At 48.2% G+C, this 26,961-nt stretch overlaps 1 protein-coding gene across 4 annotated transcripts; it reads left to right on the plus strand.

The window, feature by feature from the left end:
- On the plus strand, nt 1-26,478 carry Szrd1 (SUZ RNA binding domain containing 1). Of its 4 annotated transcripts, none has more exons than XM_026400788.2 (4): nt 7-92; nt 20,286-20,335; nt 21,876-22,130; nt 23,373-26,478. In XM_026400788.2, the coding sequence occupies exons 1-4, from the start codon at nt 42-44 to the stop codon at nt 23,473-23,475; spliced, it is 459 nt and encodes a 152-aa protein (XP_026256573.1). In that variant the 5' UTR covers nt 7-41; the 3' UTR covers nt 23,476-26,478. The 4 variants fall into 4 exon arrangements, with proteins under 4 accessions (XP_026256575.1, XP_026256577.1, XP_026256573.1 ...); XM_026400789.2 differs by having other exon boundaries at nt 21,879-22,130; XM_026400790.2 differs by lacking the exon at nt 20,286-20,335 and having other exon boundaries at nt 1-92.
- The last annotated feature ends 483 nt before the right edge of the window (nt 26,479-26,961 follow it).

Here is a 26,961-nt window from a genome sequence, read left to right on the forward strand (position 1 = left end):
CGCGGGGAGGGGTTGGGGGAGGAGGGAAAGTGGCGAGTAAGATGGAAGATGAGGAGGTCGCTGAGAGCTGGGAGGAGGCGGCAGACAGCGGGGTAAGGAGGAGCCGCCGCCCCGGGGCAGGGCCGGGCGGGACCTGGCGTGAGGGAAGACTCCGGTGAACGGGTCCGGGGATGGTTCTCCCCAAAGAAGGGCCCCACACATCGGGCCGGGGTGGAGGAGAGGCCCCCGGTCCCTGAGTGCCTTGAAGGCCTCTTAAAGGGGCCGCGTTCCATTTCTGTCTCCACCTTTGCCCGGTGCGCTTCCCTCCGCGCCCCCGTGTGCGCGTCACTCGGGGCGCCCCCACCCGCCACCTGGGGTCTCTTTCCGTGGCCCCTGCACCCGCTTGCTCGCCCCGGCTCCTGGAACCCTTCCTTTTCCGTCGGGCCCCCCCGCCCGAGGCACCATTTTAAAGTTCATGTGCTCGCAGGAGGAGGGACTCACCGTAGGGGTGCTTGCGCGGACCGGGGCGGTGTGCCCGGTTCGGGGCGGGAGGGGGGGAAGCGGAAGGAGGCCGCTGCGGACCCGGGGACGTCCAGTCCTCTGGGGGCCCCTCCGCTCTGCTAAAATCCCCCACCGCTTTGCGCCATCCGCCGCGGTGGGCGAGCCTGGGTTTTTTCCTCTTTCAGTCTTACTAAGAGAGTCCGCGGCGGGCGGCTCTCCGGGGACCCCGGCGGAGCTGCCCAGAGCTCGGCCGGCCCCCTCTCGCCCCGAGGGAGGGGTGCGAAGTGTGAAACAGCTGCATTCCCGGGACTGGGGGACACGGACCCTTCCACTCAACTTTGGAGTTTTCGTTTGCCTCTAGCAGCTGTAGGAAAATAGTTCACCTCGGTAGGAACTGCCAGTTCAGCTAGGTTCGGGATTAATTTGGTCTTTGCAGAGTTTGTTGGTTCAATGGTGAACCTGGCAAAGCTGGGAAGAGGCCTCTCTGGTGTCCCTGTGTCCGTGTCTGTGCAGTGCTGGCTCGAGCGACATCCACCCAAAGGGTTTATGTTGGGAGTCGAGTGTCTCAGGGTGGAACAGGAGCTGGGTCTTACTTTCCCAAGCACCTTGGAGGGTGCCCTGGAAGAAGACTGGGAAATTGACCCTCGCAGCGGTGGGTGTGTATGTCTCCAGGAATGTTGAAACTTGGCTTCGAAGTTTTTTCCGCTGGTTCAGCATTTCTCCCACGGTTATGTTTTTCCACTTAGCATAACTGAGTATTTGAAGGAGTACTTGGTTCAGAGGACATTTAGTGGAGTTCTCAGTGCCTACCAGCTTTCTCGGAGTTTGGCTTGAGTCAAGCAAGTAAATTAAAGCTTTTATAGGGAATAACAGGTGTCAGTTGGATATCCATTCATTCAGCCAACATTTTTGAGTGTCTGCTGTATGCTAGGCCTGTGCTTAACAATGACTTTGTGCCAGAGAATGCTAAATTTCCGGTAAAGGCAGTAAAGGCGTTTATTGCCTTCCATTAACGGGAGTGAATTACTCAGACACCCCTTGTGCTGCCCCCTGTAGAAAAGCTTGGGCCACAATTTGTGACTTAAAGGATAAGTTTCTAGGACACCTGGGCCTTTCTTTGGTTTTCCTCACCTTGTGTTTGGGCTGGAGAGGGTAGGTACTTGGGATTTAATCCAAGGGTGCTCTACCCCTGAACTACACTCTCAACCATTTAAAATTTTGTTACAGGATTTCACTAAATTGCCGAAGTTGACCTGGGATTTGAATCCTCCTGCCTCAGCCTCCCTAATTCCTGTGATTACAAGGCTGTGCTACCAAGCCCAGCTTTCTTCACCTGTTTTATAAGAACATGAGTTCTCACCTTAATGTGGTAGGGAGAAAATTAAAGGAACAAAAATGAATGTAGGATTCCGCAGAAATTGGGGGTTATTTCAGTTTTTTGAGAATGTGTAAATTGCTTAGAGATCAACTAATGCAGGCCCCCATTTTACAGCTGAGTAAACCCAGAGGTGTAAAGATGTAACTTATGTCTTGCTGATGCTTATCCAGTATTCTTCCCACTATCTTTAAAGTGCCAGGTAACAGAGGTAGAACCTCAAACCTTGCCTCATTGACATTATATCTATACACACACACACACAGTGTGTGTGTGTGTGTGTGTGTGTTTGAGAGAGAGAGAGTGTTGCTATGTTGCCCAGGCTGGTTTAGAGCTCCTGGAAGTAATCCTCCTGCCTCAGCCTCCCTAGTAGCTAGAATTTCAGGTATACACACACTATGCCCAGCTTCTTTCTTTCTTTTTTTTTTTTTTTTTTTTTTTGTGTGTGTGTGTGTGTGTGTGTTTTGCTGGGGGTTATTGAACCCATGGCCTTGTGCATGCAAGGCAAACATTCTACCAACTGAGCTGTACCCCCAGCCCTGTGCCCAGCTTCTTTATGTATCTTATATTGAAATAATTTTGAAATGACCTGTTGAACCATTGTCCTTCTGTTATAGACGAGGAAACTGAGATTTAGGGAGTAACCTATTTTGTTCAAGATCACATGCATAGTAAGAGGAGAAGCTGGGATTTGATCACAAGACTGATTTCAAAGTTGGTGTCTCCCCTACCAGTTGGGGATTGATTCTAGGATCTTGAGCATGCTGGGCAAGTACTGAGGGTGTAGTTCAGTGCTATGTGCCCAGCCCTTTTTATGTGTGTGTGTGTGTGTGTGTGTGTCTCTCTCTCTCTCTCTCTCTCTCTCTCTCTCTCTCTGGTTTTTGTGGGTTTTGGTGGTGCCACAGATTGAACCCAGGGCCTCAAACATGCTAAGCAACAGTTCTATCACTGAGCTACATCCCCAGACCTTTTTTTGTTTTACCTTGTGACAGTCACATTAAGTTGCCCAGAATGACCTTGAATTCAGTAATCCTCCCCCCTCAGCCTTCCTAGTAGCTGGGATTACAGGTGTGCACCACCATGCCCTACAAAGCTGGTTTCCTTGGCTAGCATTTTGTTGCTTCCCTACCTGGAGACCTGTGGAGGACTTTTAGAGTTGGGCATTAGCCTTTATTTATTTATTTAAATATTTATTTTTTAGTTGTAGGTGAACACAATACCTTTAATTTTTAATTTTTGAAAATTTTTCTTTTTTTTAATATTTATTTATTTAGTTGGACACAATACCTTTATTTTTATGTGGTGCTGAGGATTGAAACCCAGGGCCTCATGTGTGCTAGGCGAGCACTCTGCCACTGAGCCACAACCCCAGCCCTATTTATTTATTTTTGGGGATTGAACCAGGGCCACTTGCATGCTAAGCACACACTCTACCACTGAGCTACACTCCAGCCCTTTTTTTTTTTTTTTTTTTAAGGGAGAGTGAGAGAGGAGAGAGAGAATTTTTAATATTTATTTCTTAGTTCTCGGGGGACACAACATCTTTGTTGGTATGTGGTGCTGAGGATCGGACCCGGGCCGCACGCATGCCAGGCGAGCGCACTACCGCTTGAGCCACATCCCCAGCCCTCCTTACTTTTCATTTTTAATGTTTACTTTGGGCATATATTTGAAGGCTTTGCTTCCCTCCCTCCTGCCAAAAGCCAAGTGCCAATGTCTCGGCTTGGCACAGAATCACGAGCCACCACACAGCTTTGCAGGTTCAAACAGCAGTTCTTTATTCCTGATCTCACACCAGCCTCCACACGCGTTCAGGGGCAATTCCAATATGTCCGATCCCAAATCCTACTCCACGAGGCTTTTTCCAAATCCCATTTTAATCTCACAAGAACTCAACGGGAACAAGCAGCAGGAACACCCTAATCCCAGCATCAATAATCTTCAACCTCAACTTCCCTAAAACTCCTATTGTCACGCCCTAAACCCAAGGAGATACTTCCTGCAGGAATACACCCTAATCCTGGATCCACCCTGGTGATTGAGCAGGGTCACCTTTCTCAAACACACAAGCAAGGTCGCAGCAAATTTCCAAGGCAAGTCCATTTAACATGGGGTACACTGGCAAGGATTACGATGCGTCATACCTAGTTGGTAATGGCCCTCAGCACCCTCCCTCCCTCCCCCCCCTTCTCTCTCTCTCTCTCTCTCTCTCTCTCTCTCTCTCTCTCTCTCTTTCTTTCTTTCTTTCTTTCTGTAATCCTGGGGATAGCTCCTAGGACAGGGTGTTCTACTGCTGAACTACATCCCCAGCTCCCAGCTCTTTTTATTTTTTATTTGAAACAGTGTCTTTGGGGCTGGGGATGTGGCTTAAGCGGTAGTGCGCTTGTCTGGCATGCGTGCGACCCGGGTTCGATCCTCAGCACCACATACCAACAAAGATGTTGTGTCCGCCGAGAACTAAAAAATAAATATTAAAAATTCTCTTTCTCTCTCCTCTCTCACTCTCTCTTTAAAAAAAAAAAAATGAAACAGTGTCTTGCTGAGTTACTGAGACTGACCTTGAACTTGTGGTCCTCCTGCCTCAGGCTCCTGAGTTGCTAGGATTACCGATGTGCACCACTGCACCAGCTATTTGAAAGCTGTCTTGAATTTGATTCACGTTTCAGGTGTCAAAAAGAGTTTGTTGTTGTTGTTGTTTTGTAGTCGGACACAATACCTTTATTTTATTTATTGTTATGAGGTGCTGAGGATCGAACCAGGGCCTCACATGTGCTAGGCGAGTGCTTTACCACTGAGCCACAGCTTGAGCTCCACAAAGGGTTTTATAAAATGTACACCTTGAAGGAGGGATCCATGGAAGGGATGAAGCAACATGTGCACATCACTGTCTACCTATGGACTGTTCATGCCTTTCAGATGTAGGCAGTTGCTTTGGGTCAGCTTCCCTCTCTCTCTCTACTATTAATGAGCATTGAAGGCCACCTCCCCACCACAATACCTCGCCAAACCAAATCTGAGTGGAGGTGGAGGGATAAGCAAATGAGGTCTGGTTGATTCTGAAAGTGAAAGTTCAGGCTCTTCATAATCCAGAGGCACTTCTAGTCCTTGGTGATTCCTGCCCTCTAGTGCTACAGAAAAGTTTGATCATAATAGCATTTTTTTTCCTTCCTGTGTCAGTGCATACATCTGAAGTCGTTGTTTCCTGCCTATCTTCAGAATATGCAATATTTGAGTGCTGTTGTGTCTTCAGGGAAAGACTGACTTTGAGAAACACCTCAAATGTTATTCGAATAGACTGCTGTTTTGGGGGGAGGGCCAGGGATTGAACCCAAGGGCACTATATAATCGAGCCACATCCTCAGCCCTTTTTACTTTTAACTTAGAGACAGGATCTCACTAAGTTGCTTAGGGCCTCAGCCTCCCTAGCCACTGGGATCATAGACTTGCGCTACCATGCCCAGCTCTTGCTTTTTCAGTTAGTACTATGAACAACTTGTCTACTATAAAATTGTTCCATTTCCTCCCAAGGGGCTATACTCACAATCAAAAGACAGTTCAAAGAATATGACTTATATTTCACCAAGGCAGTGCTTCTTGAGCAATATTCTGTTTTGAGGGTAGCGTGGTGGCACACACCTGTAATCCCAGCTCCTTGAGAGTCTGAGGCTGGAGGAGTGCCAGTTCTGGGCCAACCTGGAAAACTCAGTGAGACCCTGTCTCTAAATAAAATACAGGAAAGGGCTGGGGATGTGGCTCAGTGGTTAAATGCCCCTTGGTTCAATCCCCAGTATAAAAAAAAAATTCAAATTTATATTTACTTTCTGTCCATATGAGCCAGTCTTCTAAACATTGCCCCTTTAGTGATGCTGGGTGCCGTATATTGAATACCAGTTGTGTACCAAGCACTGAGGCCTTGTCCAGTGAAGGAGTCAGACAGGTAAGACAGCAACATTCCTATAGAAGAACCTTGAGTGGGGTATCCTGTCTAGAATCAGAGACTGTCCTGTAGAAAAGACCAGGAGGAGGGTGTGGTGGTGCACACCTCTAATTCTAGCTTCTAGGGAGGCTGAGGTAGAAGGATCACAAGTTCAAGGCCAACCTGAGCAAAAATGAAAGCCTTATCTCAAAAAAAAAGTTTGAAAGACCAGCCAAATAAAGTTGTGTTTGGCCTGGGAGGGGCACCTGGTAGGTTGTAGGGCCAAGGTATGCGCAGATGAGGCTGGAGGGAGAAGTGCAGGCACTGGGAGCTACAGGCATTTCCCTCTGGCTGAGGGGAGGCGAGGGTTGGCAGGACTAAGTGGAAAGAGATGAGGCCAGAGAGGTATGCAGGACCCAGATTGGGAAGGGCTTCCTTACACTTGGTTCTAGAAGCTTGGACTTCATCCTGAAAGCTATGGAGAGTTTTGAATGCCCCACCACCACCCCTTTTCTTTTTTAGCAGTGGTATGATGTAACTAGATTTTAATTTAGAAGGTAAGAACTTTGATTTACCTCTCTTTAGAGAAGAGGCCATGCCCCCCACGTGTGGTGCCACTTCTCTTTGGGTCTGTATTGCTTCCTTTGGCTGCTGTCATTATGAAGTGTGTACAGTTAGCAGTGGGTAGCAGGCAAAAAAAAGATTGATTTGGGGCTATCTGCTATGGATTTCCTTCTGTCTTTACAGTCAAGGAGGTAGTCATGGTGTCAGAAAGCATAGACTCGGGAATACCAAGCCTGAAGTGACTCCCTCTCTGCTATTCTGGTCTTTTTGGAAAAATTGAGTTCTAGGGACTACAGTGTTCTCAGAAGGGATTTTCTGCAAAACATTTGGCCAGTTTAAGCATGATCATGCAGAGCATTCTGTCCCTGGACTTTGGAAAAAGATCTGTTTCACTGTGGCTTCAAAGAAAGGAGGATAATGAGCTTTTCAGTAGTAACTTCTCAGCCCTTTTCATTGAGGCTGCTTGGGGTTGGGTGTTCTGTTCCCAGCATGCTCTGGGTATGCAAGAGAGCTGCCATGGTTGCCATGGACTATGGGCTGGAAATTCAGGCAATCACAGGCCTTCTTGATCTTCCTCTTACTGTGCAAGAGAATTAGTGTATCTTTCTAAAACTGTTGGTAAAATCCTGCAAGAGAAAGTAACTGTTGTCTAGATCTGATAGTCAGACATTCTTGAAGCAGCCCTTACTTTCTAGTCCCCTCTACTGCACTGTGGTGGCTGCCCACAGGTAGTGTCAGTTCCTGGCTGGTCACGTCCCTAGTCTCCACAAGGTGTGGTATGCACTCCTGGCACACCTCCCCACAGGAATAGAAAATTTTCTTCTGTCAGGACAACCATTGATTTGTTGGTTTCTTAGGAGAAGGTTGAGTTTAGCTACTTAAATCTATGGCCAAAGTAAAGATTGAAATTATGTATGTATGTGGATATGTAGAGAGAGATTTTTGTGTGTATATTATATATATATATATATATATAAATTTTTTTGAAGTCCTAGAGATAGAACCAAGGGCCATACACTATGCAAGTGTTCTACTACCGAACTATATCCTTAACCCAATTTTGTTTTATTTTTTTTAAGTAGTGACGGTAGAGATTTCTTTGCCTAAGCTGGGCATAGCAGTGTATGCCTGTAATCCCAGCCACTCAGGAGGCTGAGGCAGGAGGATCACAAGCCTGAAACCAATCTCAGCAAGTTAGCCAGACCCAGTCTCAAAATAAAATGTGGTGGGGATGTAACTCAGTGGTAGGCAACCTTAGGTTCAATCTCTAACATCAAAACCAGGGGTTTCTCTGTGAGACTAAGTGTTAGGTCTATTAGCCTCTACCATACATCTTTCTCTTTAACACCTCACCATATAAGGATTTTGCTGGGAAGATTAAGATTAAAACCAAGCAGTTAGGAACAAATCTCAACAGTAGTCTGTATGTAGATAAAAAAATCTTTGCTGCTGAGACCAGCTATTCCTCACAGGCTTGGTATGGTGGCATGCACCTGTAAGTAATTCCAGCTACTCAGGAGGCTGAGGAAGGAGATTGCAATTTTGAGGCTGCCTCAGCAAAATATGACATCCTTTCTCAAAATAATAGAGAGGGCTGGGGATGTGGCTTAATGGTAGATCACTTACACCTAATAAGTCAGAAGCTCTGGGTTCCATCTCTGGTTCGGAAGCAGGGGAAGAAGGGTCCCTCACAGTAAATCATTCCTTCCCTCTCAAAGGAACACAGGAAATAGTATTCATTCCTTTCCAAGAGGAATAATAAATACAGTTATAATTTCATTCTCATCTCATCATGCCTAGATGAGATTGTACAGGACATTTATGACTTGAGTCTAGAGAGATCAGGGTGTTAACACTTTTTTTTCCCTTGGTACCAGGTGTTGAACCTAGGACCGCTTAACCACTGAGCCACATCCCCAGCCCTTTTTATATTTTATTTAGAGACAAGGTCTGAGTTGCTTAGGTCCTCACTAAATTGCTGGGGCTGGCTCAGCCTCCCGAGCCACTGGGATTACAGGCACAGGCATGAGCCACTGCTCTTAGTTCCTGTCACCACTCTTCATTGACCTTGAGAACAAAGTTCCCAGCCCTCTCGCTCTGGTCTTCATGGCTTAAAGGCATTTGTGACCTTCCTGTCGTCAGTTCGGTTTCTGCTGTCTACTTGTGTATCTCCTGGCCTACAAGCTACTGGTCCTGCGTCTGAGAGGTCTGAGAGGTGTGCAATGCGGGCAGAGTGCCTTTTTACATTCATCATCTGTGACCTGGTGGGGTGTTCGGTGCTATTAACCCTGGTCCTGGAAAGGAAATCCTGAGGTCAGTCCCAGCTCTACTTTTGTCCTGAGCCCATATTCTGAGGGACTGGCTTGCAGGATTTGTTTACATTTGATTGTCACCAGATAATTAACTAGATGCTAGTCCCTTTGAAGTATTTTATTTGTTCTCACCTGGGATTGACCTGTTTCTGTAGCCTGCATGAGCTAATCAATTTTGGGTTTCAGAAACTTGAAATTGATGCAGAAGAGCCAAATGGATAAGGCTGTAGTTGATGGAAATACTGAGAGTGACTGCTGGTTGAAATCTTGGTCATATTGGGAGATGACCTTTTTTTTTTTTTAATATTTAACCAAGTGGAAAAAGATAATATATAAATAATTTTTGTTTGTTATTTTTAATTATTGAATTGGATGCCTTTATCTGGGTCTTGGTTGTTTTCCTGTCTTCCTTGCGTCACCTAACATGTTCCCCCTTGTGTTCCTTTCTGCCCAATTAGCCATCAGGCTTAGAATGCATTGTGTATTCAGTCCCTTGCTAAATACCATGAAATCCTACTGGACTTTGAGATGTGCACTCTTGGGTATTACCGTAAATCTGGAGGGTGGGGGAAGTGTAGTGACTTTGTTCCATCCTCCAAAATCAGTGTACCTGATATTTTTTTTGGGAGAAGAGCCTTGACATCTCTGTTAGAGATGGTAAAAAGAACAGGTAAGCCCCCTCTGCCAGTAAACATCCCCTTTTTTCTCCATTGGTGGCAGTAGAAGTCAGAAGACTGGTATTTAAATGACAGGTCTAATTTTGGGTTGAATTACTTCCTATGCTTCTCTTAGCTTCATCCTCCTTATTTGTGATATTGAATTAATAGCATTTGCCTTGCCTGGAGGAGAGTTCTGTAAAGCACTTAGTAAAGTGCTGTTGCATGGTGCTGGAGCAGAGTGGGCCGGTGCTTTGAGTACGAGACCTCCTTCCCGACTCAGCCAGGGCCACAGTTCCTAAGACTGACTGAAGCTCTCTTTCTTGCTGCCTATGAGGACTCGTGTGCCTTTTCATAGTGTTATTTAAAAACTGAAAGGGAAAAGCAATTAAAAAAAAAAAAACTGGACAAGGTGGGAGCCCCATTAGACTTTACCTATTATTTTACTTATAGGGCAGGTCTCCTCACCATATTCCCTGACTGTCCTGTTACTTTAAAGGGCAACATGGTGGGGCTGGGGATGTGGCTCAAGCGGTAGCGCGCTCGCCTGGCATGCGTGCGGCCCGGGTTCGATCCTCAGCACCACATACCAACAAAGATGTTGTGTCCGCCGAGAACTAAAAAATAAATATTAAAATTCTCTCTCTCTCCCTCTCTCACTCTCTCTTTTTTTTAAAAAAAGGGGGGGGGGCAACATGGTTTCGCTGTCCCACACAGACTCTTTGAAGAAGCACCCAAAGGTAGACATTCTTGTCTCAAGATGGGAATTTGCAAAGTTTCTGAGGTCCTCTGGCCTGGGACTCATCTAAATTGCTGGGTCTGGTTTCTGCTGAAGAACTGTTTGCCTTTGGGTTCTGCAAAGTTTGAACGTGGAAGTTGGTTTCGCTGGTTCAATCCTTCCTCAGGGCACCTGGCCTTGTACCAGCCTTGCATGGATGCAAAAGCAGGTGGGTGGTACCACCTGTCAGCCTTTTTCCCACCTCATTGGGTTCTGCTGCCACTCTCCTGCCACTCTCAAACTTTTGTGCTCCCTCCTCTGGAGGATTAGGGTTCTGGGCAGTTACTTACTAGTTCTGTAACCTCAGGCAAGTCACCTAACTTCTTAGTATTGAGCAAGGCTGAAGTTCAGCCCAGGGATTGTGATGAGAATTCCAGGTGGTAACAGGAGGACATTGGTGCCTTACATCTGGCACAAGTGCTTGGAGAATGTGGCTGCTGCCGCCCTCACCATGAAATACCTAAGGCAGCCTTAGTGTTGTGTGTGTTCTTGGTTCTGGGGATCAAACTCAGCTGCACACGTCGTCCAGCCAGCCTTAGCTCTTATTTTGAATACGGTTGCTTCCCTGCAACCCCAGCTTCACCTAGCATGTTCCCTGTTGTATTCCTTTTTGCCCAGTTAGCCATTAGATCTTGAGCACATTTTGTATCTGGGCCCCTGCTGAATAAAGGGCGACATGGCCTTGCTTCCCCATGGACATCCTTTGAAGAAGTACCCAAAGCCAGACAGTCTTATCTCAAGATGGGAATTTTTTAAGTTTCTTCCACAGAGGGAAATGTGTTGTGTGTGTCTGTCTTTCTGTCTGTTCCCCGCACCGTCTGGTTTTGCTCTGTTGCCCTGGCTGGCCTCAAACTTGAGATCTGCCTGTGTCAGCCCACAAGTAGCTGTGACTGCAGACATGTGCTGTTTGCTCGGCTTTTCCATACCTTCTCTGAATTGATTCCTCTTCATTTGTAAAATTGGGTGTATTGGTTAAAAAATCCTGTTTCATTTGGATTGTTCATTAATATATGTGTCGGGTACGGTTCTAGGCACTCTGGACAAAGGCAGCGCATGAAATTCCTACTTTCAAAGCTTGCTGTTCACTCAGAAAAATGAGAAATTATATCCCATCAAAGCTTGCTGTTTAGTGGGGATAATTAACAACAAATAATTATTTATATGTACACACAAGAAAAGCAAAACAGATTAAGGGACATAGAAAGTGACTGTGGTGGGCTGGGTTGTGGCTCAGTGGTAGGGCACTTGCCTAGCATGTGTGAGGCACTGAGTTCAAGCCTTAGCACCATAAAAGTAAATAAATAAAATAAAGGTATCGTGTCCATTTACAACTAAAAAAAAATGTTTTTAAAAGAAAGTGACTGTAGTAGGGGTACCATTGAAGTGGTCTGGGAAGGCCTCTCAGAGACAGGAGAGAGTCAAGGAAGTCTGTGACAAACCTCTCTGCATCCCAGGCAGAGAGGACAGTAAGTGCAAAGGCACTGAGGCTGGGGCATGATTGTTATTGTCTGAGGATACATAGAGGTTGATGTGGTAGACACATGTGGGAAGAGAAAGTAATAGGAGAGGAGTCGGAGGGAGCCAGGTTTGGGGGAGATCAGTAGGCCATAGTGGATAGCACCTTGCATAGGAAGCCATGGTCAGAGCTAACTTGATTTTTAAAAGATTCATTGTAGCCATGTGGAAAATAAACTGTAAGGCAACAGTGGAAGCACAGAAGCCTGGTGCAGTGATGCATGCCTGTAATCCCAGCTACTTGAGGGGCTGAGGTAAGGGGGTCACAAGTTCAAGACCAGCCTGGGCAATTTAGCAAGACCCTATCTCAAAATAAGAAATGAAGAGGGCTGTGGGTGTGCTCAGAGATGGAGCCCGCCTGGGGTGAGAGAGGGAGACAGGTTGAGTAGGAAGCAGCTGCAGCTGTCCATTCGAGATCATTGGCGGTTTGCACCAGGATGGGCAGGAAGACGAAGAAAGTTAAGAGAGTGTTTTGAGAGTAGGCGCAACAAGTCTTGTTTTTTTTTTTGTTTTTGTTTTTGTTTTTGTTTTTAATTTTTTAGGTGTAGATGGACACAACATAGTGCCTTTATTTTTATGTGGTGCTGAGGATCGAACTAGGTCCCGCCCCTGCTAGACGAGGGAGCGCGGTCTACCGCTGAGCCACAATCCCAGCCCAACAAGTCTTGCTGAAAGAGGCATCAGAGTTCTCCCAAGTCTTTGGAATTCCCCGGAAGGCAGGAATTGCTGAGACTGCAGAAGGTGAATGCTTTTTGAAATCTAGGGAGCATTGAGTCAGAAGTTAAATATTGGTGTTCATAAAGCTTTGAGCCTAGATGTGGCCACTTAAGAAGCCATTGTAGACATAGAAGAAGAGATATCCAAATCTCAAGGGTCAGGCGAGGAAGAGGAACCTATGGCTCAAGAAGGGGCCCAGCCTCTTTAGAGTTTGGGAAGAAGCTACCAGGGAGGTAGACAGGACACCTAAAGCAGTGTCTGGAAGGTTCTCTTATTCTGGAGGACCCTACTGGGGATTGAACTCAAAGACACTCTACCTCTGAGCCACATCCCCAGCCCTATTTTGTACTTTATTTAGAGAGAGGGTCTCACTGAGTTTCTTTACACCTCGATTTTGCTGAGGCTGGCTTTGAACTCATGATCCTCCTGTCTTAGCCTCCCGAGCCGCTGGTGTACGCCACCGTGTCCACCTGGGAAGTTCTTTTTGGATGGACCCTTTAGCCTTGTCAGGTGCTGCTGAGAGCTTGAGGGAAATGAGGGTTTTGAATTCACCACTGAATTTGGAAGCAGGGGAGGTCTTTGATGACTTTGACGAGTTCAGGGTGAATGGGCTGGAAGGGCTTGGAGAGTTGGATTGAAGAGAAGTGGTGAACGTCATCCAGAGAAGGGCCTGAGCCAACCCTCGCACTATGTCAGTGCTCATTGCTGTTAGCCAGTCTGACAGGGCCCACTATCACAGGTGCACACAGCAAGCAGCATGCCCCAGGTGCTGGACATGCTGGACATTGTTCCACCCTGGCAGCTTTTTTAGACTCCAAGACAGTTTTTTGTCCATCAGAGGGCACAGTGAGAGTCACTCGTGTTACATGTTCTAGATGCCACCTTTTAAAAGTGCAAATAAATAGGTGAAGTTTTAATATTTTTTGTTGAGTCCGATGTATCAGAATGGCCTTATTTCGGCATATAATCAATATTAAACGTGTGAATAAAGTATTTTATACTCCTTTGTACCAGGCCTGGAATGTGCGCTCACCTTGGTTTGGACTGGCTATATGAGAAGGACCGCCCACACTGGGTAACAGGCTAGAGCTAGTGCAAAGCACTGCCCAAGGGACTCCCTGCTGGCCAGCGTAGAAACGCCCTAAAAGCTGAATGCACTTGGAAAGGAAAGCAAAGGGTGGTTTTTCCCTGGCAAGCAAGTAAGAATTATTTGAATTCTTTGTTTCATATATACAACTATACAATGCGCGCACACGTGGTCTCTGGTTACTTCAGATGTGTTTTTTTTTTTTTTAAATGTTTCCTTCAGATGTTTTTGTTGTTGTTGTTTTCTTCTTTTTTTCTTTTGTAGTAGTGGGGATTGAACCCAAGGGCACTCTACCACTGAACTATATCCTCATACCTTTTTTATTTGGACAGGGTCTCACAAGGTTGCCAAGACTGACCCCAAACTTGCAACCCTCCTGCTTTCGCCTGTTGAGTTGCTGGGGTTACAGGTCTGTGCCACTGCACCCAGCAAGTTCAGTTAGTTTTTAACCTGACAGTGATCCTAAAGCACCACTGTGAAATCATCTTGGTGTGATAGGACTTTGGGTGTTTCCCTGTTTGGAACTGCCAGGGATGGTAGAATAAGAAGGACCATTGGACATGGCCAGTCCTGCTGGGGCAGGACACTGTCATTATTATTGCCACTAACAGAGAAACAGTACACTCAGAGGCTGAGGCAGGAGGATAGGGAGTTCAAGGTCAGCCTGGGTAATTTAGTGAGATCCTGTCTCAAAATAAAAAAGGCCGGAATGTAGCTCAATAGTTGTTTGAATTCTCAATACCACTGAGAGAGAACGAGACAGAGAGAGGGGGGGGGGAAAGGCAGGGGATGAAGCAAAACTAAACAAATCTACTTGGCAATTGTTTGAAGACATCTCTTTGGGTTGCACATTAAGTGTACAGAGATTGTGTATGTGGGGATCCAGTCCAGGACCTCATGCATGCCAGGCAAATGCTCCACCACTGAAGACCTTTTTAATCTGATTTAGGTCAGATTTTGCTGCTGTAGATTGCTTCTACCTTGTAAATTTCTTTGCTTTATTCCTAAGTGGAATTGGGGCCTGCACAAGAAAAGCCAGAATCTCACCCAGATTTTTGATATGGGAAGCATGAGGCAGCCTAATGAGAGATCTTTGCCAGAAGAGCCCAGTACTGGCCACCTCCTGCCCAGGGACATGAGTGCTAATGTCCTGTCTGGGACTGAAGAGCTGAGGCCCAACATGGGTTCTGCCATGGTGGAAGTTCAGGGCCAGAATGTGGTGATGGGAACCTTGCCTTCTACTCCTTTTCAGTGTCTTATCTCCTTCTAAGTGTTTTTCTAAAATTTGGGGTCTATGTTAATCAATATTTGCCAGGTTCTGATTCCAAGAGAAATCCCTTTTTTCTCTCTTTTACATCCCCCCTCCCCACTCCCTGTCCACTTAGACACTAAAGGACACCAGGCAAGACCAGTTGACCCTGTGGGACATATTGATTCACAGGGAGTTTTAAGACCAGTTGTCTTTTTTGAGTGTGAAAGGCACATTATCTGGGAAGTTCCTTAATCACTGTGTTACCAAATCGGAGCTGAGAACCAAGGGTGCTGTCTCTAGATCTCCACTTAAGTCAAGACAGCTTTCCTTCTTAGTTAGTGACCAGAGAGCAGGGTGTGATGGGGCAGGACAGTTTGTTCCTTTGCCTTGGTTCTGTTACACCTGGTGGTGGCTCTTGAGTAGGTAGCAGCAGGAAAGGCACCAGTAAAGGCAGAACACCACTCCCACCCTCGCAGAGTGACAGGTGAGGACCTGGGCTTGTTCACTTTCTCTCTTGTGAGTTTGGCTAGTTGGAGTCAATCCCCCAGGGCTTCATCACCCCTAGGTGAGTTGATAGTCTGTTTCCTGATCATTCCATCTGAGTTGCTCTGATTGCTGCACTTTACTCCAAGGCCCAGAATGGCCTGTGTATTTAATCCCTCTGCCTTTCCCACTCTTCCTCTCTCCTCCCTTTTCCTTTCTCATTCTCTTAATGTTAAGGGAGTGAGCCTGATGCTATAATGGGCCTGGCCTTGCAGGCACATTTCTGTCCTATTTGTCTTCTTTGTTCCATTCACAGATTGTGACTGTGTAACAAGTTAGACTGTCCTGGGTGGCTCTTTCCCTGCCCTCTTCTTTCGGAATGACCTTGTCCCCAGCGCACTCTTAGGCTTCCACCCTGGCAGCTTTCTGCCGGAGGCTCCCATGAGCACACTCACTGCAAGCTGCAGTCAGGTCAGCTTGTTGCAGATGTTGTCACCTGATTTCAGTCACCTTATGGTTGTGGCCTCTCCTTTACCTCTCCACAGGGCCAGGCTGTCTAAAACCACCTCCTTTCCTCCTGGTTCTTTTGTTTTCCCACCTCCACTGTTCCCTCTGGCTTTGCCTGTTCTCTGAGAACAAGCATGTACTGGGCTGGGGCTGGGGCTCATTGGCAGAGCGCTTGCCTGGCACACATGAGGCCCTGGGTTCCACCCTCAACACCACATAAAAATAAATAAATAAATAAATAAAGATATTGTGTCCGTCTACAACTAAAAAAATAAGCAGCAGCGTGTCCTATGTTTTTGTAGTAGTATAATGTCACAGGCAAGCCATGCCCAAGTTTGGCAACAGCAAACCTTTTGCTTAGGATTGGGACCCAGAAAAGAAGCCACCTCATTCATCAGAGCACCGTGTAATCTGGAGCCTGCTCAGTGCTACTTGGCAAAAACAAAGAGCCTTTCCAGGAGGAGAAGCCATGACACAGCAGACCTTAGCCACACCCTGCAATGTGCTTATGCCATCATACTGGCCTTGTGCCCAGGTGTCCACTTGGAATAGTCAGGGCTTATGTGTTTCTTGCTCTAGCCATGGAGGTTGATCCTCTAAAACAGGTGCCTTGACCATGGGCAGGGATTTGTGCATCCTTGTAAAGAGAGAGGGTGCCCCTTGGTAATTTCCATTCCTAGTTTCAAGCCCATGTTGGTGTGTGAAGCCTGTTTGATTACATTGAGATGTTGAATCTCTGCAGGAGATGTCTGTTCTTGTAGTGTATCCTGTAGGAAAGTTTTAAAGTGGTTCAGCTTTCCAGAGCAGAATTGAGAGCAGATTGGCTGCAGGGCCTTGTCTAAGCATAGAGTAGACTGGCTCATGATACCTGGACAGATTCCAAGGGCGAGACACGGTACCCTCTCCAACTGCCGGCAAAGCACTCCCCGTCCTGCTTGGACAACTCTTAGCACGCTAGTGTTTGACTGGCCATCTGGCCATGGCTAGGGTCCACTTTTCACAGAGCTGCTTGCATTTCTATACGATTCTGTAATCTGATGGAAGAATCCCTCTCCAGTTCTGCTGAAGCCATCCTGCCTATTGTGATGGGGTTGGATGGGAGTTTTAGTTATTGCAGTACAGAGTGTGTGTGGAATTGGGGGAAATAACAGGATCAATATCTAATGACATTTACCAGTGGCTTACCTCGATGTCTGGCATGGTGTTTTTTTGTTGTTGTTATTGTTGTTTGTTGGTTTATTTTGTTTTGTTTTGTTTTGGTTTTTGGTGCTGGGGATTGAACCCAGGGCTTTGTGCATGCTAGATAAGCACTCTGCCAACTGAGCTGTACCCCCAGCCCTTGATGTCTGGCATTTTTTAAACCAATAATACTATATGCCAAGTAGGCTGGTTATGCTCTAGTTTGGAGACAAAAGCACATTCACTTACATATGACCCATAATATTCTTTGTGTATGTGGGGGGGTGCTGGGATTGAACCCATGGCCTTGTGCATGCAAGGCAAGCACTTTACCAACTGAGCTATATCTCAGCCCCATAATATTCTTTTTTTTTTTTTTAAAGAGAGTGAGAGGGGGGTGGAGAGAGAGAGAGAGAATTTTTAATATTTATTTTTTTATTTTCTCGGCGGACACAACATCTTTGTTGGTATGTGGTGCTGAGGATCGAACCCGGGCCACACGCATGCCAGGCGAGCGCGCTACCGCTTGAGCCACATCCCCAGCCCCATAATATTCTTTTTCAAAAATATTTATTTTAGTTTTCGGCGGACACATCATCTTTGTATGTGGTGCTGAGGATCGAACCCGGGCTACACACATGCCAGGCAAGCGCGCTACCGCTTGAGCCACATTCCCAGCCCCCCATAATATTCTTTTGAAGGTCTTCTACTCAGGTCTGTGTGCTGGGCAGATTATCTTCCCTAGAGTTTTAGAGAAGAGGGACCTCTCAGATTTAGCTAATATATTAGACCCATTTGCCTCTGCCTCCCTCGTAGTGATAAAGTGAGAATTATAAAATTTTTTAAATTCAGAGCTTTTCCATTAAAAATCTTGAACTCAAAGTTTCTTGAAATGGATCTGGCCCTGTCAGCCAGAAGTTGGTGGCCTATGGCCAGTACCCTCACTCTCTGGGTGTGCCGCTGCGTGTAGTGTGGCTGCTTGCCTAGCCTGTGTAGGCACTTGGTCTCAACCCTTTTTGAAGGCATCTGAATCCCACAGATGTTAAATTTTGTGTTTATGATGGAGGAACTTAAATAGGCAGTCTGGCTTTCAGATTGGAATGATGTGATACAGTGTGGAATTTTAATGAAACAAGATGTTATTTGTGGAAATCCTTGAAGAACCCTTAAAAGGTGATGGGCTTTAGACTCAGGTAAGATGTAGTATTTACTCAGGAAATAACACGATCCCTTCACCCCGCATTCCATCCCGGGATTGAATGAGCATGTACGTGCCAGGCAAGCGCTCTACCACTAAGCTGCATCCCTGTTCCCTGCCTTTTTTTTTTTTTTTTTTTTTTTTTTTTTGAGACAGGGTCTCACTAAGTTGCTCAGGCTGGCCTGGAACGTGAAATTCTTCTCCTGCTTCAGCTTCTCAAGTAGCTGGGGTTAGTTAAGCATGCGCCACTGTGCCTGACATAATGCAGGTATTAATAGAATTAATACAATTCTGATGTAAACTCTACAGAGGGCACAGATTCTGTGTGTCTTTCAGTTCACGGAAGCATCCAGGTCATTCTCGTTCTTTTACTTGGTGAACCTTTTCAGTGTAATCATTGGGCACTTACCTTCCTCCAAGCTGGAGTAGATTAAGAGGCTTTGTTTTGGCACCTCCCCAGCCTTCCAGAAACTCCAAAATGCTCAGAATCGCGTGTATTGTGCTTGCCAAATATGACTTAAACCTAGCTCAGCACCACTCAGGGTGGGTGTGTTAGGCTGGATTTAAATCTAGCTTCATATGATTCCATCTAACTCCATGTTGTTTATAAGAGATACAAATAAGAAGATGGAAAGGTGTTATAGCCAAAATAATGATAAACTGTTTAATTTACTAGAAAGAATTTTTCCCACAGTGAGTAGCTCAAATGAATCAGTGAAAATTCAGAAGGTTTGGCTCGAGCTGACCAGCTTGCACTGCCCCTGTGAACTGTAGCTTGCAGCACAGAGCACTCATGAAAAGGGCCACCACACACAAGGCTCTGAGGCATCTCAGCAAATCTTAGGACCTTCTGGCCATATGGCTGAATATTTTGCAGGTGATGGACTTTTTTGAAAATCCCATGTATCTTACCAATCAGGGTTCCCCAACCTTAGCACTATTGACTCTGGGGGCTAGTTAATTCCTTGTGGGGGTTGTTCTGTGCATTGTATGATGTTTAGCAGTTTCCTTGGCCTTGACCCAATAGCATTTTCCCCTGGTAATGACAACCAAGCATGTCTTGACTTGGCCACTTGGTGGGTGGGACCGACTACTCCTGGCTGAGAGTTGCTGTTAAGAGATTGGCTCTCCAGAGAAACACATAATTTTGCATATAGTTTTTTCTTCCAATAGCTAGATGATCTCCCCCCCCCCCAATAAAGAAAAGGACATAAAGAAAAGCAGTGGGACAGCCCAAGAGCTGGGAAGTTTGGCCTTTGCCCTGTGTATAGTCCTTACCCCCAATCCCCATGCATGGAGATTTCACAGAGTTCTTGTCCTGGGGGCTGTTGGCTCACACTGCCAAGGGTGCCCCTGTTTTGCTCATGACAGGAAGTTAGGCCCGGCACAGTGGGAATTCAGGGCCAGATGTGTTAGACGATGGACTCTCTTCTGTTTTTCTCAACCTGACTTCTCTCTGCTTCTTTCTAAAGTGGTGGTTTTGTGTTAGTTGAGTCCTGCCAGGCTCTAGTTCCAAGAGGAATCCTGTTGTCCCTTCTCCTGGATGCACTAGGAGACTTAGGCATTTCAGTTCTATAAATATTAGGCTTCTGTTTTACTCTAAGCCTTTTGCTAGGTGATATAGTCACAGAGAGTTCAAGTCCATACCAGTAAGAAATAGACTATAAAATAGTTAATATGTGTGACCATGAAGGAAAGTGACAGGGTGTGTTTACCGCCAGGAGCAACACTTCATAAAGGAGAGGCGACATCTGGGTTTTGCAGGATAAGTGGGAGCTTGCAGGGGTAGAGGACTTGGAGCCAGGTGGAGCAGCACTGGGGTTCTCGGGTTGTATGGCTCGGGATTGCCAAGGTGCAGGATGGGAACAGAAGACAGGAGGAGGTGTGGGGGAGGCTGCTCCCAAGCTTAGATGTGGCCCTGCAGGCAGTTGAAGGGTTTTGAGTGGGGAAGTGACATGATCACACGTATTTAGAAAGTTGATTTGAGTGACTCGGTGAAGGACAGGCCAGAAGTCTGGAGCCTGTGAAAAGATCCCAGCTGGACAATATCTAGAATCATTGCTGTGGCCATGGACTAGGAGGAGATGGACCCACAGAGGCAGCCAGGAACCCAAACCCCAGAGTCTAGTCTGCCTCCATTATCTCAAAGGACACAGTCGTGTGTCCCTGGCTAGAGAAGACACTGCCCTTAGCTCTGAAAATAAAGACGTAAGTTTTTATTTGAGAGAGATTTTTTCCACTTTTTATATACATTTTTTTCCTCTAGGAAATAGACAGACGATTGGAAAAAAAACTGAAGATCACACAAAAGGAGAGGTAAGGCTGCTGTCTGGTCTGAGAACTTGTGCTCCCGCCAAGGAGAGCTGCGCAGTCAGCGGTGTTCTCCAGCTGGCTGTTAGGTTTAGCAGGCCAGGCTCCCGGGCAGCAAACCCTTCCCTCCCAGTTGGGGATCAGGGCATGGTGGCTCAAGGCTTTGGGAGTGAGGCCGGAGTGTTGCTCCTGCCTCTGACCTCAGTGGTCCCCTCGTGTGAGGTCATCTGGTGGACAGTCGAGGTGACAAGTTGCAACATTTAAGTTTTAGGCCTGGCTGTGCCCAGTTGCTCTGAGGTTTGGGGTAAGTCGTCCCTTCTGGAATCAGGTTCTTCCTCTGTGATATGAGGAGTTTGGACAGTTGATTTCCCTGGGGCTGCAGTGATTTGGCAGTTGAGGGGATCCTGAAAGGAAAGAGTCTAGGAAGTTGAGACATCTTTAAGGATATCTTTGTTCCCCACCCCGGAGAGGAGGAAGTGAGTTGCCAGAGCAGGTGACAGTTGACTTTGAGCTTGGGTAGCTTGGTTTTTCCCAGGGACAGGCAACAGAAGGAGGGTAAGACTTGGATTTGCCCAACAGGCTGTATGGTGTTCCCCAGGGAACTCTGGCTTCTTGTCTGTCTCAGCAGGTGCACTGTCCTTACCCCAGGCCCCTCCTGCTGTTGTTCCTCAGGTCCCTAGCCCTCCCGATAGCCCTGGCTTTGGAAAAGGCCCCTGTGTGTCTGTTGGGTTCTGAAGCTAGCTGATAGCTTGGGGAGGGTTCTGGTGGCTGGTGTGGGGGGTCATTCCTGCATTGGTTCCTTTCTCCTCCGGTGGCTTTTGTTCCTCTCCCTCCCTGTGCTGTTTCCCGTTTTGTTAGTTCCACCTCTCCTTGTGGACATGTGGCCTTGATGTGTACACCCACCAACTTTGAGCAGTGCTTCTCTTTTGAGCACTGCTAAGCCCTGTTCAGGCTCACCCTCCATCCCAGCCCCGCCGCTGTCCAGCAGACCAGAACCCTGGGGAAGGAGGTTTCTCTGCTCAGCTCTTTGGAAAGGCCGACTCAGTTGTCGGATGTCTTGGTCTCTGGGAGACAGGTCGCTCTCAGCGGAAGGCTGTGTGGTGCAACAGGTTCTGGCAGTGTGTGGTTGGAGCCCATGTGGTAGAGACCCAGGCTGGCCACCTGCCTCTGACACTGCCCTTCATAGGAAGGCTGGGACTTTAACTGAGGTTATTGGATTCTGAACATGAACTGTTTTGCCTCAGGGGCCAGATGGTGCTTGCCGTGCCCGTGGGTAGACATGGGTGGAAGTCCCAGGTTGAGGAAGCATTCTGGCCCCTAGCCAGGGGTTAGAGCTGAGCAGCAGTTCCTGGGTGCTGCTGAGCTGGTGACAAGGTGGCTTTCTTGAGAGACCCTTCTTGAGGGGAATTTGAATGTCTGGTCAGAAGCCAGAGGCTGATGAATAGAGTTAGTGGAAAGAGGGAAGAAAGTGACAAAGGTGGGCATGGGGCTAGAGGGCCTCCTGGTCAAGGATGGGATTTGTGAAGCTGTGTTTGCTCTTTGTCAGCAGGAAATCCAAATCTCCTCCCAAAGTGCCCATTGTGATTCAAGACGATAGCCTTCCCACGGGGCCCCCTCCACAGATCCGCATCCTCAAGAGGCCCACCAGCAACGGTGTGGTCAGCAGCCCCAACTCCACCAGCAGGCCAGCCCTTCCTGTCAAGTCCCTAGCCCAGCGGGAGGCTGAGTACGCTGAGGCCCGGAAACGGATCCTGGGCAGCGCCAGCCCTGAGGAAGAGCAGGAGAAACCCATCCTCGACAGGTGAGTGTGGCCGGCCACCCTGGAAGGAGCAGCAGCAGCAGCAGCAGGGCCTGGCTGTGTGCAGACCAGTGAGGAGCCTGCTGGGCCCGCTCAGTCTGTGGAGGCCTGGGGGGCTGGGGGGGGGGGGCTGATGCCATCAGGTGGAGGTTGTTGGCAGTCTGCAAGCACAACGGCGGTGCTGTAGAGGCTATAGGCACAGACTTCGAGTCAAAATTTGCCACTTGCGAACCATTTAACCTGTCACCAAATCTCGAGAAATGGGTCAGTGGTAAATTCCTGCCTCACCAAGTCATCACACACCCTTGTGAACGAGCAAGTCGCCAGAGGGTGGTGAGCCCTGTGTGGATGGTAGGGAGCACCCAGTTAAGTGCTTCAGTGTTATATTCTGGATCTCCAGTAGCCTACTGTGTAAATTTTCTAAATTCTTTCTCATTCTCAGTATTTTTTCCCTACGGTACCAGAGGTTACACTATATCAGTTTGTCACTTCCTAGTGAAGCAGTATTTGTTAAAATGGTCTAACTTGGAATGGCCTCTTTGGTAATTTGATATATTGTGATTTAAAGAACTAATCTTAGAATTGAACCTAGAGATGCTTTACCACTGAGCCCCACCCCCAGCCTTTTTGGTTTTTGTTTTGTTTTTAGACAGGGTCTCACTAAGCTGCTGAAACTGCCCTTGATATTGTAATCTTCCTTCCTCAGCTTCCCGAGTCACCAGGGTTACAGGCATGCACCATTGCACCTGGGCCCTGCCCTTATTTTGAAGGGACATCTTTTATCTGTTTTCTTCTCTCAGTCCTCACCTTCCCAGAGTGGAAAAGCCTGTTTTCTTCATCATCTCTAGTAATATTGGTCAGCCACTAACTGCATGGTTTAGAGACACACAGGAGGCAGAATGGAGGGTGCTGGCTCACTTGAGCTAATGGCTAAGGGTCTTTACCTGGCCAACACGGGAAAATCTATGCCTTCTGGACAACACCGGCTCCTGAGCAACCCCCCTGCCTCCAAATGGGGGAGAATGCTATAGCTGCTGGAGGTGAGCATGGACCACCAACCCCTGTCCACCTGGATCTCCCAACTAGGAAATGTCCCAGCCTGCTTGCCAAAGAAGCAGGCTTATGGAACCAGAGTTAGCTGATAGCCACTGTGACTTCCACCCCAGCTTTAAGCATGATTGTTTTTATGGTTTGGGGGCATCTTTTATATTTTGTTTCAGTCCTTCCTCTTATCTTCCCCTTCAGGCCAACCAGGATCTCCCAGCCCGAAGACAGCAGGCAGCCCAATAATGTGATCAGACAGCCTTTGGGTCCCGATGGGTCACAAGGCTTCAAACAGCGCAGATAAATGCAGGCAAGAAAGGATGCCGCCGCTGCCGCCATCACCACCTCCTGGGTCGTCCACCACGGGTCGTACTGCCGTGGCAGACAGCTGGACTTGAGCAGAGGGAACGACCTGACTTACTTGCACTGTGATCCCCCTTGCTCCGCCCACTGTGACCTTGAACCCCATGCACTGTGACCTCCCCCCTTACTCCCCTTCCCACTGTGATTGGCACATCAACAAGGGCTGTTCCAAGTCAATGGAAATGGAAAGGGTGGGGGCTGGGGGAGAGCTGGGGGTCCCATCAAGGACTCAGAGTAGAGAGTCAGACAGTGCCACTCGGCCACTTGGGGTAAAGCCAGTGCCAGCAATAACAGTTTATCATGCTCATTAATTTGGGATTTCAAAACACAAATGAGAACTCCCACCCACCCACCCCCAAGTGCATGTCTTCATCACTTAAAAAGTAAGTTCCATTTGAAAATATCCTTTCCTTTTTTTTTTCCTTCCTATTTTTGTTTGTTTATACAAATATCTGATTTGCAAGGAAAGTGCATGGGAGGGGGTTTTAGCAGTTTAATGAATTTTTAATTGAGAAAGGGTAGTTTGGTAGCCTACTTAAAAATGTTTCTGGGAAATTTGCTGGAAACATTAACCAATAGGATTTTGGTGAGCTTAGCTTCTGTATTCCTACTGCCGCCCAGAAAAGGGGCAGGGCTCTGCACCCCAGGACAGATGAGCACCCCATGCCTTTACCTCCCTCCCCCAGCTAGGTTCCGGGCCTCTTGGCCCTGCCTGGAGACAGGGCTAGCTCTATAGGCTCAGAGAGCCTGGGGAGGGTGCCAACCCACCTCTAGTATTTTGGGAGACAGGGAAAGTGACAGACTTCCCCTTCCTCTACCCCTCAGGGTGGCTTCCTACCAGCCAGGCTTGCTACTTCTAGAGGAAAGCAGGAAGCATCAGAGAGTGAGGCTGCACTCCTGCCTTAGGAGCAAGGGATAGGAGGCTTGTCAAGTGTTTGCTGTCAGCACAAGAAGACCAGGAGAGAGTCTGGCTCCGGGACTTCGGGCCATTTGCTCAGTGTGGTCAGAAGGTAGAGGGACCTGCCCACTCCAGCAAGGATAGAACTCTGAAGGGTCTGCGAGTGCTCCATCTCCATTGGTGGCCTCAGCTCAGTCCCTGTACCTGGTGTGCTTCCTATGTGAAACCAGTACCGTGGGAACAGACCAGTCTGAATAAAGTTGAGAGAAGAAGCATTGCAAAGATGGATGGCCAACTAGTTCCCAATGGTCTGGCCACCCTTCACCCCTTTTTCCAGAGTGAGGACTTGGAATGAAGATGATTTCTCCTCTCCCTGGAGCTTTGAAGTTTGCTTTGGCTCCTTGGGCAGAACAAGCTAGAGGGCAAGTGCCCCGAGAGCAGCTCTACACAGCTTGCCCCCTCTTGGGCCCTCTGGTCCCTCCCAGCGCACTGCACCTTCCTCCCCAGCCAGCCAGGTGGCCTCACACTCCTGGCTAGCAGGTGGGGTTTGGAATGGTTGGCATGATTTTGGATTAGGGCATCTTGTGGCAGCCCTGATGGCAGGCTAGGGGTTCAGGCTCTCTCCACCTCGGTTCACCTGATCTCAGCCTTGCCCTTAAGTGGTAAGTCAGGCCCAGGTATGTCTCAAAACATCTTCCCCTCAGGAGGAAGGGCCAGCTGTCAGTTGACTAGTCCACAGCACAGCCTTAGAACTGGGAAGCCAGGAAGTGTCTGGGAGTGGTGCTAGAGCAGAGCTCAACCGCAGGACGCACGGTCACCTCCAGGAGTGGACAGGAAGAACATTGGCTGCTGTCTTAACATGCACTGCCCTGACCAGGTGTCCACCTTCTAAATGTCCAGTGCCCATCCTCAAGTAATAGTGATTTCTGGCCCATGGTGAGACTGTCTTTTGGGAGAAGGATACAGAGGTAGTCCAGGTGGAAGGCCAGAGAAGTGCCGACTGCCCAGTCCTCAGGACCACCTGTTCTTGTCCTGCCTGCTCCAGTGGGAGCCAAGGGCAGACCAGCTGGTGAGGCTCTACAGATTAAGAACCTAGCAGGGACTGGTTCTCCCACGTCCCTCTGGCCAAAGGTGGAGCTGTTGCCCACATGTGCCTGTCACCACCCACCAACAGTCACATCTTTGGCTTCCCGGTGGAGAGGTGGCAGGCAAATGAAAGAAAACGAAAGAGGAGACTGTTGTGGGGGGAGGTGGGAGGGGTGATGGGAAAACGGTTTGGAGTGTGTGTGTGTGTGTGTGTGTGTGTGTGTGTGTTTTGTTTTTGTTTTTGTTTTTTTCTTTTTGTAGTTGTCTTTCATTAAGTGCTTTTTTTTTTTTTTCTGTTTTTAAGTAAGTTGCAGGCTTTGGCTTGGAAATCCCCAGGGGGATGAGAGGCAGGAACCTGAAGCTGCTGCCCCTTTATCTGCCTTCATGGTACTGTCCCTTCCCCCAGCTCCTCCCAGACCCCATGAGCCAGGCCACAGCCCTTCCAGCTAACCGCTTCCCATGAGCCACTACTCTGATGTCAGCCTATAACCAAAGGAGCTGGGGGTCCCGGCCTGGTGACCAGCCCTTCTCAGCCCACTCAATCAGGGTGCTCCCCACCTGCAGGCAGGAGGCAACACCCTATCTGCTACCATCAGCCCCTTCCAGAGCCCACCTGCCCCGCCCAGCCCTGCCCTGCCCAGCCATACCCTGCTCTGCCCCATCTGGGGGTGCTCTGCTCAGGGATGGGCCGGCAGGGCTGCACCCAGCCTCCCTGGTAAGCAGAGACTCAAAGAAACCTCTGGGGTCCTGTTTCGCGGTCATGCGATCCCAGCGGTGCACATGGGCCCCTTGGGTGTGTGAACAGAAGGGATTGGGAGGGAGGGCCGCACCCCGCAGTCTTGCTCTGCTGATGTAGAGGGAGCTGCCCGCCCACCCACCCCACCCCGCACCGCGGGCTCCTGAGTCGGCAGATTAAGCATTTTATAAATTGTATTTTAAATACATGTTTTAAACTTGTCAGATCCTTGTCCTCATTTCAGCCCCTGGCCTCTTACCTTCTTAATGTGGCTGTTTGTTGAACCCAGGGGGATTACCTCTGCTCAGTCCCAGTGAGAGTCGCGGGTGAGGGAAGGGGCTTGGTGGTATGTGGATCTGGGGACAAAGGCTCCATTTCTTAGTGCTTCAGGGAAAGAGACCCATGGGTTCTGTCAGGAAGATGGTGACTGGGGCCACTTCCTGCCCTTCCACGAGGCCCGTGACTTTCCCAGGGACTTGGCTTATGTTCACCACTGCCTTTGTGGGGCTCTCAGTCCAAAGGGGAGACACTCGTCTGAGGAGGGCCCCACTGTGCATCAAGAGTGCACAGAGGCCAAGACTTGACATACCAGGGCACCTGCAGCGGGAGCCCCAGCCCCGGGCAGGGCTTGAGTCAAGCCTTGCCTCGAGCCTGAGGGGACTGGGAGGGCCTGGGAGGGAGGTGAAAGTCTGGGGACCTTCCCTGGC

This window comes from Urocitellus parryii, chromosome 11 (genome assembly GCF_045843805.1).
Source record: "Urocitellus parryii isolate mUroPar1 chromosome 11, mUroPar1.hap1, whole genome shotgun sequence".
In the NCBI taxonomy this organism is placed as follows: domain Eukaryota; kingdom Metazoa; phylum Chordata; class Mammalia; order Rodentia; family Sciuridae; genus Urocitellus; species Urocitellus parryii.

Bases quoted from the DNA above. Each gene is read 5' to 3' on its own strand.
- Szrd1 (XM_026400788.2), top strand. From the start codon at position 42: ATGGAAGATGAGGAGGTCGCTGAGAGCTGGGAGGAGGCGGCAGACAGC. The intron at 93-20,285 runs GTAAGGAGGAGC...TTTTTCCTCTAG, and splicing joins AGGAGGCGGCAGACAGCGGG to GAAATAGACAGACGATTGGA. The intron at 20,336-21,875 runs GTAAGGCTGCTG...GCTCTTTGTCAG, and splicing joins AAGATCACACAAAAGGAGAG to CAGGAAATCCAAATCTCCTC.